Below are 11,847 nucleotides of genomic sequence, written 5' to 3' on the forward strand. Positions count from 1 at the left end.
GAGAGCCATGACAAGAACAGATATATGCACATCCATGTTCATTGCATCACTATTTACAATAGCAAAAGATGGAAACAATCTAGGTGTCCATCAACTGAGGAATGGATAACCAAACTATGGTACATACACACAATGGAATATTATGCAACCCTAAAGAATAATGTAGGATCCCCTCTGAGTGGTTTTATACATAGAACAAATTATACTAATTCTCCACAGTTAGCCTTCTCACTCTGTTCCTCCTAACTCTAAAGTTTGGAATGTAGATTTAATCTTTTTTCTTATTTTTTTTTGGTCTTTGTTTTTAAGAGGTACTGACTGACAATAAATCTAAAAGCTTTATGGAGACAGACTAGAACCACTGAAGTCGGAAAAAAAAGGCCACAAGAACAGCAAGGAGGCTGAGGATTTTCAACAGGAAGGGAATTGTAAAACTAGAGGAAGTCTTCAGAGAACGTGTCTTTAAAGGCTTCAGTATCCTTTGTTTCTGGGTGAAGATGGCACTCCTGGCTCCTTCCCACTGCCCAGGCCCAACCAGGCGATACTGATAGGAGTTGCAGGGTCCAAAGTAGAGTTTCACAGCAAGTTTAGGATCTTTTAACAAGAGCGAGAGGATGTCTGGCTTTGCACCAATCTCTAAGGCGAGCTCATCTAAGTAGTCGACGTAATTGGTCTGCAAAATCTGGCTCTGGCTTTCTCCAAACCTTAATAAAGAAAAAGGCAGTCACAAAACATTTTGATTTATATAATATGCATTCAACAGCTGGTGAAAGAATAAAGAAATGACTAGGTGAAAAAAAAAAAGTTTTTGAACGAATCTCCAGTAAAAAGTGTCAGTTTATTCCATCAAAAGGCCCATATCTCAGAAGGAAAGTGGACCGTAAAATGGTCATGATTTCATCAAAGTTCTATTAATGTGACTCTGCTTATTATATGGTATTTACTAAGCAGCTGCAAGTTTCTCAAACTCACTCAAGTCGGTTCTGACTTATAGCAACCCCCAATGGGTTTCCAAGGTGGTAAATCTTTATGGAAGTAGATTGCCCCATTTTTGTTCTGTGGAGTAGCTGGTGGGTTTGAACCACAAACTTTCTGGTTAGCAGTCAAATGCCTTAGGCACTACACCACCATAGCTCCTTTTCTTTCATACTTAGTCTTTCAAGTTTTTAAACCAAAACCAAAACCAAATTCATTGCCATGGAGTCAGATCCAACTCATAGTGACCCCTCCTTGGGTTTCCAAGGTGGTATCACTACGGAAGTAGATCGCCCAGTTTTCCTTCTGAGGAGTGGCTGGTGGGTTTGAACTGCCAGCCTTCCGGTTAGCAGTCATATCCTTAGGCACTATGCCACCAGAGCTCCTTTCAAGTTTTTAGGGAAGTATAATATACTTAGGATTGCTGCAAAGATTTATGAGATAACGCATGTGAAACCTCTCTCAGTGCCTAGCAGAGAGAAAAAACAAACAACAAAAAAAAAACAAACCTACTGTCATTGAGTCAGTGCCAACTTATAGTGACCACTGTTGGGATTCCAAGGCTGTAAATCTTTACGGAAGGAGACTGACTGCCTCATCTTTCTTCTGCTGAGCAATTGATGGGTTTGAACCACCAACCTTTTAGTTAGCAGCTAAAGCCTTCAGCCCTACACCAGCAGAGCTCTTTTAGCATAGAGAAGATGCTCAATATTTGCTTGTTAAGTTATTAAAATACTTGGCACTTTGGCTGCCATATAGTATATGCTCAATAAGTTTTAGAAGAAATTCTAATTGAGGATGAGATAACTCTTACAAAGGAGGCTAGAAAAGGGATTAAGATCCAAATTTCCAAGAGTACTTGATCACTATTAAATTCCATTTGATTGTATCACAAGCTGCAAATTCCAGAACCTTCACTTCACACCAACATCTTTTAATTTATTTTTATCGGAGATCCCCCAACTTAATTTCCAAGGACATTCAGGCCACTGTCAACATTTCCCCCCACCCCCCATTCCCTCTTTAACAAGATGGTCTAAGGAGATAGCAGTGGAATCTGACATGGGCATCGTATAAAAACTAAAATGAAATAAGTCAAGGAAAAATGTTCTGTTTTGGTACGATTGCTGTTTAAGTAGTTGGTTCTTAAACTATAGTGTGTTTAAGGATCATCTAGGAAGGACATAAAGCAAAGACCAAACCCACTACCACTGATTTGATTCTAACTTACAGTGACCCCATAGGACAAAATAGAATTGCTCCCATCGGGTTTCCAAGGCTGAATATCTTAATGGAAGCAGACTGTCTCATCTTTCTCCTGCTGAATGGCTGGTGGGTTGGAACTGCTGCCATTTTGGTTAGCTTGGCCAATGCACTACCAGAGCTCTTAGAAGGAACATAGAAATGCAAATTTCCAGTCTCATAGACAGAGATTATGACTTGGTTGGGGTTGTGGCCCAGGAACTTGCGTTTTTAACAAGTAGCCAGTGGTTCTTACAGGTAGCTGGATCATTACATTTGAGAAACAGTGTTATATATGATTTTTTTTAAAAAATATACTTACAGATCAATTCTTTTTTCATTCCTTTTGATAATGTCCATCATCATAGTACTCTCTGAGGGCAAGATACACAAGCCTAGAAAATAAATGGTTGGCTTGAGTAGTAGGTCTGATTCATTATCATTGCTTTATTTAGTAGTTAACTCCTAAAATTTTAATTCTTTGAGTGTTCAATCATGTTATCAGTCAAGGCTACTGTGTTGTTGAACTCTAGGGACACCACTCCTTGTGTTCTGTAGGATGCTGCCTTTGTAATACCAAACAAAAAAATCAAACTTGCTGCTATCAAGTTGAAATCTTGTAGCAATCCCCTTTGGGTTTCTGAGGCAGTAAATATTTACAGAAATAGATTACCCAGTCTACCTTCCACAGGGGAGTTCTGGTAGTATAGTGCCTAAGGCACTTGACTGCTAAGCAGAAGGCTGGTGGTTCAAACCCACCAGCCACTCCTCGGAAGGAAGGTGGCGCAATCTACTTCTGTAGTGATACTACCTTAGAAACCCAAGGAGGGGTCGCTATGAGTTGGGTCCAACTCGGCGGCAAATAACAACAACAACAACCACCTTTGACAGAGTAGCTGGTGGGTTTGAACCACCAACCTTCTGGTTAGCAGTCAAATGCCTTAGGCACTACGCCACCAGAGCTCCTTGTAACATGGTCTGTAGCATAGCTTTGAGGTGGAGAGGGGTAAGAGAAGGGGCTGGAGAATTAATCTGAGTGTGAGGAACATGGAAGCCATGTCAAATGGTTCAGACTCTATTCTGAGGGTGATGGAAAATTAGTGGAGGGTTTCCTGCATGGGGTGACAAGATTAGTTTGCTTTGTGGAAAGATCTCTCTGGTTGCTGAAGCTTGGAAAATTGGTTCCAGGGAGGTGAGTCTAAAGGCAGGGAGACCATTTAAGAGGCTAGTGGAGTAAGCCTGGTGGGAGATGAGAGTCTCCTGGACTAAGGTATTGAGGATGGAGATCATGCTTATGATGCCACCTGAAATCCACAAAGGTCCCTGAGCTTCAGACCCGTGTTGAAAACTAGTCAGTATACCTGATATGACTAAAAACTCTGTTGCCGTCAAGTTGATTCCAACCCAAAACTACCCTGTAGGACAGAGCAGAATTAACCCATAGTGTTTCCAAGGCTGTAATCTGTATGGAATCAGGCTGCTACATCTTTCTTCAGCAGAGTGGCTTGACTCAATAGCAACTAACTAAAAACAACAACTGTTGAAATAATCTGTTTAAAATGCAAATCTGATAATGTCTGTTGCTTTCTTATAATCTTTCATTGGCTCCTCTGACTGTGTGTTCAGATATCCTGAGGAGCTTCTTAAAATACAGATTTTAGGATCCCATGCCACACTTAATCAGGATCTCTACAGGCCCATCAGATAATTTTTGTGTGCAGCCAGATTTGGGAAGAACTGATGCACATTTTATATTCCAAGCTCTTTAAGCATGGCTTGAGGAACTCTGGTGGCACTATGGTTAAAGCATTGGGCTGCTAACCAAAAGGTCAGCGGTTCAAACCCATCTGATGCTGTGTGGGAGGAAGAAGATGAAGCAGTCTCCTTCTGTAAAGATTTACAACCTTGGAAACCCTATGGGGCAGGTCTACTCTGTTCCTGTAGGGTATCTATGAGTCAGAAGCACCTCAATGGTAGTGGGTTGGTTGGCTGCTTAGCATGGCTTACAAGGCTCCTGTGTTCTGGCTCTTTCTTTTTTCCAAGGTTTATCTCTCATGCCTCTCCATTTCATGCATGTAGCTCTAGGAATGTCAAATAGTTTGCAATTCTTAAATGCATTATTCTATGTTTTTGCTCAGGCAATTCTTCTTTCTGCACCTGGGAAATTCAGTCATCCAGGAACTCTTCCCTGACCACCTTTTCCCACTCTGCTGTTGCTAAGTGCCCTTTCTCTTGTTCCCATAGCACTCCATGTGTTCTCTATCAAAGTATTTGCCATATTATGTTGAAATGATCTGTTTCTATTTTTCTTTATCCTACTAGGTCCCAGCACAGGGTGAGGTGTTCAATGAGTTTTTGCTGAACTGAATTTAACTTTGAAGGGTAGGGGCATGGAGATAATAGCCTTCTGAAGTGAAGTGCTACACAGATGCTCAGACAGAAACCTTTCAATAATTCTATACTTTGGGGGATCTGCTTAAGTATTAAGGATTAAGTAATTTGGAGTCAAATATGAACTAGACTTGGATCTCTTAATTTGCACATATTCTGAGGAATTTATAAACACCATACAGATAAAACTACGAGACATAGATGTTTTCCTTCTGAACCTCATGATCTCTCATGATTCAGAGAAAGATAGCATGAACTTAACATTATACCAAGATCGCATGATAGCAAGATAGCATGAACTTAACATTATTATTTCAATTATAATTATTATTTCAATTATAAATTATTATTTCAATTATAATATATCTAATATTTTAAATGGATGGTTATGGGTATGTATTATTACTGTATTTCTACATTTGTTATTTTAATTATTTACTAACTTTTTAGGATGTTAATCTTGTGAGAGCAGCCAGAGTTGGCAAACTTCTTATTGTCAACCTTCTTATCTAAACTCATTGGGCAAATGCCACCGAATGTGAAGCTCTCAGTCACTCACTTGCCTACTCACTTACCTTTGAACACTCTTGTCACCCAGCGAGCTTGAAGTTCAACAGTTGGGAAAATGGAACCAAGGGGCTGGATGAGGCCAATGCATGCAAGGGTTGACTTCTGTAGGTGAGGGGGAAAAATGTATTTATAAAGAGAGACCATATTATTCTCCACTTTAACAAGTGAGTCTTCAAGGAAGGGAAAAGAGAATGTATATCCTGTTGCAAAGACAATGAGATCAATGTCATCCTCCACTGTTCCATCTTCAAAAATGGCAGAAGTTTCTGTGAGCTCCTTCACTCTCGATTTCACCTTAATGACTCCATAGAGCAGACGACTGGGAAGATCATCGTTCAGTATGGGTTCTTTCATAAGGTATCTGAGACACACAGGAGAAAACACTCAGAATAATCACTTGCTGAGGAGTCCTGAACCCTCTCTACATTATATGGCGGTGGCTCTGAAAATTAAGGAAGTTCTCAAGAATCCATAAAACTTGGCTAGTTGGTCTGCCCTACACCTTATTATCTGACTTTATTCTCATATTGCAAATTATTCCTCTCAAAAAATGTTGTTGTTGTTGTTATGTGCCGTCGAGTCAAACCCGACTCATAGTGACCCCTCCTTGGGTTTCTGAGGCAGTATCACTACAGAAGTAGGATTGCCCAACCTTCCTTCCGAGGAGTGGCTGGTGGGTTTGAACCACCAGCCGTCTGGTTAGCAGACAAGTGTCTTAGCCACTATGCTACCAGAGCTCCCATTAGTCTCCTCAAATTGTTCTCTTCCTCACTTTTTATCTTTCCATGATCTTGACAATTCTGAAGAATACTGGTCAATAATTTTGTAGAATGTTCTCAATTTATCATGAACCTGAGAATCTTATGGTCAATAAAAAGAAGCTATCAAAGACTGCTGTGGTCATGTCACAAGAACACAAGAGTCACAGGAAAGGAAGGTAAGGGTTCCTAATGGCCAAAGATGGGACAATTTAAAGATCAGAAAGAAAGAAAACAAAAGAATGAAATAAATTTATATAAACTCAAGGTCGCTGAAAACAGTAACAACAAAGTGCTGCAATACCCTGGTCACTTTTAGAGGTTGTTACGACACCAACTCATTCTGAAAATTACTAAATGGGAATAATCAAGCATTTAGTCTGCCTTTTGTAGTTGAACTATACTTCAGGTCAGCAAAAAAGAGGAAGACCTTCAAAGGGGTAGATTTGCACAGTAGCAGCAACAATGGGTTCAAAGATAGCAACGATTGTGAGGATAGTGCAGGATCGGGGCAGTGTTTTGTTCTGTTCTACATAGGTCGCTATGAGCCAGAATCAACTCAACAGCACCTAACAACAGTAACAATAACCAAATGGTTGATCTGGGCCCATTCTTCTCTACGAAATCACAACTAATAAATGGACAGTGAATGACAAAATTATAAAATCAAGTGAAATAATGATGGCAATGAACCTGAGTAGCTGCTAAAATTATTTGACTGGACCAACTTTTCAATCTTATCACTAAAAGTAGGACAACTACACATTACATTTTTCTCGAACCCATCTGTGATGCATTTTTGTCAAAAGAAACTGAATTTAATCAAACCTCTAGATCTATCTCGTAAATCAAAGGAAATACTGGGGGTAGAGCAACATGTTAAAAAAAAAATCAAGAAAAGCCTATCAGCTAAATGCAAAATGTGGGACATTCCACAAAGCAAATGATCTCATTTCTATAGCAAATCAAAGACATGAAATAAAAGAGACATTTTTATCACTACAAAAATAAGTTAACCAAAATACCCTAATGTAATGAGCACCATGTTTGAATCTATATTAAAATGTGGTGTTATGTGCTGTCGAGTCAGACTCAGCTCACAGCAACCCTTCTCTGGGTTTCTGGGGTGGTATTGCTATGGAAGTAGATTGCCCAACTTTCCTTCTCAAAAAATAGGGGGACCTATGTAGATAATAGGAGCTCTGGTGGTGTAGTGCCTAAGGGATTTGACTGCTAACCAGAAGGCTGGCAGTTCAAATCTACCAGGCACTCCTCGGAAGGTAGATTGGGCAATCTACTTCCATAGTGATACTGCCTTGGAAACCCAAGGAGGGGTCACTATGGGTTGGCTCCGACTTGACGACAGTGAGTTTATGTGGATAATGCAGATAAAAGACATTTCAAAGAGGGAGATACTCCTAGAAGTTTAGACAAAATGCCAGTGCATATGGTCAGTCCCTGATTATTCTAGTGGCTATTCCACTTGAAGATAATACTGGCCACGGATGTTTCTACTGTCTCTCTCATACCATCTACCATTTTTTTTTTTTTTTTTTTTAGTATATTACTATGAGTCGGGGCCGACTCGACGGCACATAACAACAACAACAACAACAACTGTTTTATATCAATTCTGTCTGATCACACCTAAGTAAATTTCTGTCAGTTTAGAATTTTTTTAAGGGATCAAAATAAAAATTAATGGATAAAATTAGGTTTGGGGATACTTGATCCCAGATATCCATGGTATCTCTGTTTATGATAGTATGAATAATGGAGTACAATCTGTTTGTTTTTCTGCATTTCCCTTTTGATACATTTGGGAACCATTTTCCTGCTTTTATAAGAGAATACATGCCACATGATTGCATTTCAAATGCAATCATACACAGTCACATGTTGTCTTAGGCTGAGTTCTCTAGAGGAGCAAAACTAGTGAAGTAGCAAAACCAGTGAAGTATATCATATAAATATACATACACCCACTCCTCACTTATTGACTATCTCATTATATGACATTTCACATTTATGAGAATAATAAAAAAATTATACTATCTGCCTATTTGGTCCATTAACCCGGGTTTCCTCCCACACCCAACTCCTAGCCCACAGAGCCATCTGTGTTTGTTAAGCTTGCAGCTGAAGCAGGTCAGCTCTTTTCGCCAGTCCCATCCCAAAATCTGGAGCCACTATTGAAGCTTGTTGTGCGAAAGAGGCAACTGAGGTATATTTTGAGAGAGCCCTTTTGAGAAGGGTCCTCAAGTGGCTGAAGGGGCCCAGGAAGAGGTGAGGGTGGCGGAGTTTGCTGCTGCTGCTGCTCCCCTTGGTCCCTCCAGGACCAAGTCCTGCAATGCAAAAGGTACTTGGAGTAACTTGGGGCATGGGACCTGCAGTGGAAGCCAGCTACCCTATCCTCTTTGCAGCCTGGGCTGCTGAGCTCTTCTTCTGAGCAGCTATTAGTCTCCAGGCTCTTGGACACAGATTCTAAGTCCTCTAAGACCAGCAGCACCTGTCTTGTTTCCATGGGGTCCTCCCTGGCCTGTGGAGTGGAAGCAGGTGACTGGGGCTGCAGAAGGGGCAGCCACAGGGAGCACGGGCATGGGAAGCAACCCCCACTGACCATCTTGAGCCCTGTCTCTGGTGGTTGCCTGAACTCCAAAGCCACCAACTGTACTTCTAGTCCAGCTTCTGGGTCCCAGATCCACTTGAATAACAACCCCATGGAAAAGCCTTGGAGTCTAGAGCACAGAGGTGCTGAGGCACAGCAGTTCCAAGGGTCTGAGCTTCAAGGTCTCCTTCATGTCCTGCTTCTCATCACATAATGCTAACTTTCCATAAAGACCTGGTGTTTGGAACTTAATCATGTCAGTAAGTGAGGAGTGGGTGTATAAAGTGATTTATTTCAAGGAAATTCAATTGTGGAGACTGGAAAGTCCTAAATCTACATGCCAGGCATCAGGCTGGAAGCTTCTCTTGTCAGACATGGTTGCAAGGACTGACAAACCCGAAACCAGTAGGTCAGGTGGTAGGCTGCTGGCTCATGTCCCAAGAACTGGAGGTAAGAGGATGATGAGCAGGATGCAGAGTCAAAAGAGGGTGAACTTTGGCAGGACAGCCGCATATATTGGATGTAGCCCATACCTCCAAGGGAACTCCTTTTTCAACTGACTGGCTGCTCACATCAAATTATAAAGTGGAGGATGATTACATAATATCTGCCAAACCACTAAGAATCATGGCCCAGCCAATTGGACGAAAAAATCTTAACCATTGCACATGGAATTTTTTGAAAGAGGCCTTTCCATCAAATAGCTATTCTGTTTTTTAAAGGGAAGGAGTCTGTTATCAACTAAAGAAAAACATTCATGTTTACTTGTGTTTATATAACATTGTATAACTTTGAGATCAAGAGATATTTGTCTTTTGGCAAAGAAGAAATGAGTAGGCTCTCAAAAGCTCAAAGCTTCCCGTGGGAAAAACTCTCATGGTATACAGAGTTGCCAAAGTACAAATGATCAGGTGAAGAGTTTGGGACATGTTTTCCATAAACTTTCAATGTAAATCATAATCATGATATCGCAGAGTAGGGAGAGACTTTAGAGGCATTCTAGAACAATCTTTCACCCCTTCTTTCTGAAGAGAAGGTCTCAATCTCTTAAAGGTACATACTCCAGTGTCAGACTGTTCTGTGTATTAAATTCTTTTCAATCATCTTCATTCTGCTTTCTGGAGCAGCTGGTAACATCTCTACTTCTCCTTAAACATTTTCTTTTCTTTTTTAAAGACACACAGAATAAATTTGGTATTCAAACTCCAGGACCTATATGATATTCATTCTAGGTTGTAGTACAAATTATCATGTTAGCAATTTGGAGTTTTGCAAAGAGAGGTACCTTCAGACAAACTTACACACCAATGAGTATACCATAAAAAAAATTTAAAATAACTGTACTTGTTTTGAGGCACAAGACCATAATTTTCATGGTTGAACCACTGATTCATCTGCTGTTCCATCATCCATTTCAGAACCACTCGTGGCAGGACATTTCGTAGCATGGAGCTAAACCGAGTGTGGAACACCATGTCCCAAGGATAGCCATCATCAGAGATACGGCTCATGACCCAGGACCCATGTCTGGTGCTGATAAACACCTGGTAAGCAAAAAAGAATGCAGTTGAAATAAGGGCATTCGTCCCTTTTGGAACTATGTAGGTGAATATTATGTGTAAGATCACAGTAAAATCTGAGTTGAAGAAGTGAAGTACCTCCTAGTTTTCACAGCTTGGTGGCAGATTTATCAAAAAAGGGGGTATCTAACTTTTATGATATAGATCAATATTATGTAACTGACAGAGTGAAGTCTGACAAAGTCTCGAGAACTTCATGAAAAAAATCTCTAGGTTAATACCAATGATAGGAGCCACAAGGCTTTACTACATTTATAGTTGTGATTTGCTGCTCTTTGGCAGACAGTTCCTCCTTCCCTCCTGTCATTGTGTCCACCTCCCTCCAGTTTCTCTTGCAGTGAAGATGAACAATTACAATAAATGGAAATGTCAATTATAATTGTTGGAAATGCATTGTTGTTGTTGTTGTTATGTGCCGTCGAGTCGGCCCCGACTCATAGCGACCCCTCCTTGGGTTTCCAAGGCAGTTATCACTACGGAAGTAGGATTGCCCAACCTTCCTTCCGAGGAGTGGCTGGTGGGTTTGAACCGCCAGCCGTCTGGTTAGCAGGCAAGTGTCTTAGCCACTATGCTACCAGAGCTCCCTAATGACTATAGAGGTATAAATATATGCATCTATATACCTTTGGAGGAGGAATGATAAGGAAAACCAGCCCCTTCCATAATTAAATGAACTTCACTTGATATATTTTAAAAGTTAAAAACTGAATGCAAAATGTGATTCCCTTTCTTTTCAAGTGCACATGTGAGTCTCCTTTCTAATGGATTCTTTACCTCAGGTTTCTCTTGATTTCATCACGCGTATTTAAATAAATCTCTTCTCAAATATTTATTTTACCTGGTTTATTGTTACCCCACCACTGTCAAAATACATATTTGAATTGCTTCTCAAGTATTTACATACCATACTCTGAGTTATTTTATTTAGGCTGTCCTTGATAAACAACTTAATGAGATTTACTTAATTCACATGGGATAGGGCCTAGGGCATTTGACTGCTAACCAGAAGGCTGGCAGTTCAAACCTAGCAGCCACTCCTCAGAAGGAAGATTGGGCAGTCTACTTCCATAGTGACACTGCCTCAGAAACCCAAGGAGGGGTCCCTGTGTGTTGGATCCGACTCAATCACAAAGTCTGGAGCTAGACTGCCTGAGTTTGAATCTTATTCCCACTGTTTACTAGCTGTGTTACCTTGAGTGAGTTATTTTAACCTCTCTGCCTCAATTTCTTCCTTGGTAAAACGGGGATAATAATAGCACTCACCTCATGGGGACTATTTTGTTGGTCAAATGAGATGATACATGTAAAATATTTAGATATTGCTTGGCAAGTGATAAGCATTGCTAACTCTGTTTTATAAATTTAGGCTAGGGGAAGGAGTATCATACAGCGCCACCAATCTGCAGTGGTCTCAACTCCTTGGCATGTGAAATAGCATCTACAGAAATCACTGAGTATTGTTGTTGTTGTTGTTGTTAAGTGCCGTCGAGTCGTTTCCGACTCATAGCAACCCCATGCACAGCAGAATGAAACACTTCCCAATCCATGTAGTGTCCCCTTGTTCTGTTCAAACGACAGCCTCCTGGTCAAGGCACAGATTCCTCATGAGTCAATCAAGTGCTCGGGAATTCCCATTCTTCTCAATGTTGTCCATAATTTGTCATGATCCACACAATCAAATGCCTTTGCATAGTCAATAAAACACAAGTAAACATCTTTCTGG

At 40.6% G+C, this 11,847-nt stretch overlaps 1 protein-coding gene across 1 annotated transcript in view; it reads right to left on the reverse strand.

Moving 5' to 3' along the window:
* Positions 1-352: 352 nt before the first annotated feature.
* The window catches only part of FMO2 (flavin containing dimethylaniline monoxygenase 2), a 56,010-nt gene continuing 44,515 nt past the window's right edge, over positions 353-11,847 (reverse strand). Inside the window, exons 5-8 of the mRNA XM_007937697.2 lie at positions 9,889-10,088; positions 5,184-5,539; positions 2,540-2,612; positions 353-704 (exon numbers count right to left, since the gene is read on the reverse strand). Coding sequence (XP_007935888.1) covers positions 353-704; positions 2,540-2,612; positions 5,184-5,539; positions 9,889-10,088 — 981 coding nt within the window. The remainder of the gene's footprint in view (positions 705-2,539; positions 2,613-5,183; positions 5,540-9,888; positions 10,089-11,847) is intronic.

The sequence above is a fragment of the Orycteropus afer genome, unplaced genomic scaffold, assembly GCF_000298275.1.
Source record: "Orycteropus afer afer isolate SDZICR_OR568_19922 unplaced genomic scaffold, OryAfe1.0 scaffold00044, whole genome shotgun sequence".
Classification (NCBI taxonomy): Eukaryota; Metazoa; Chordata; class Mammalia; order Tubulidentata; family Orycteropodidae; genus Orycteropus; species Orycteropus afer.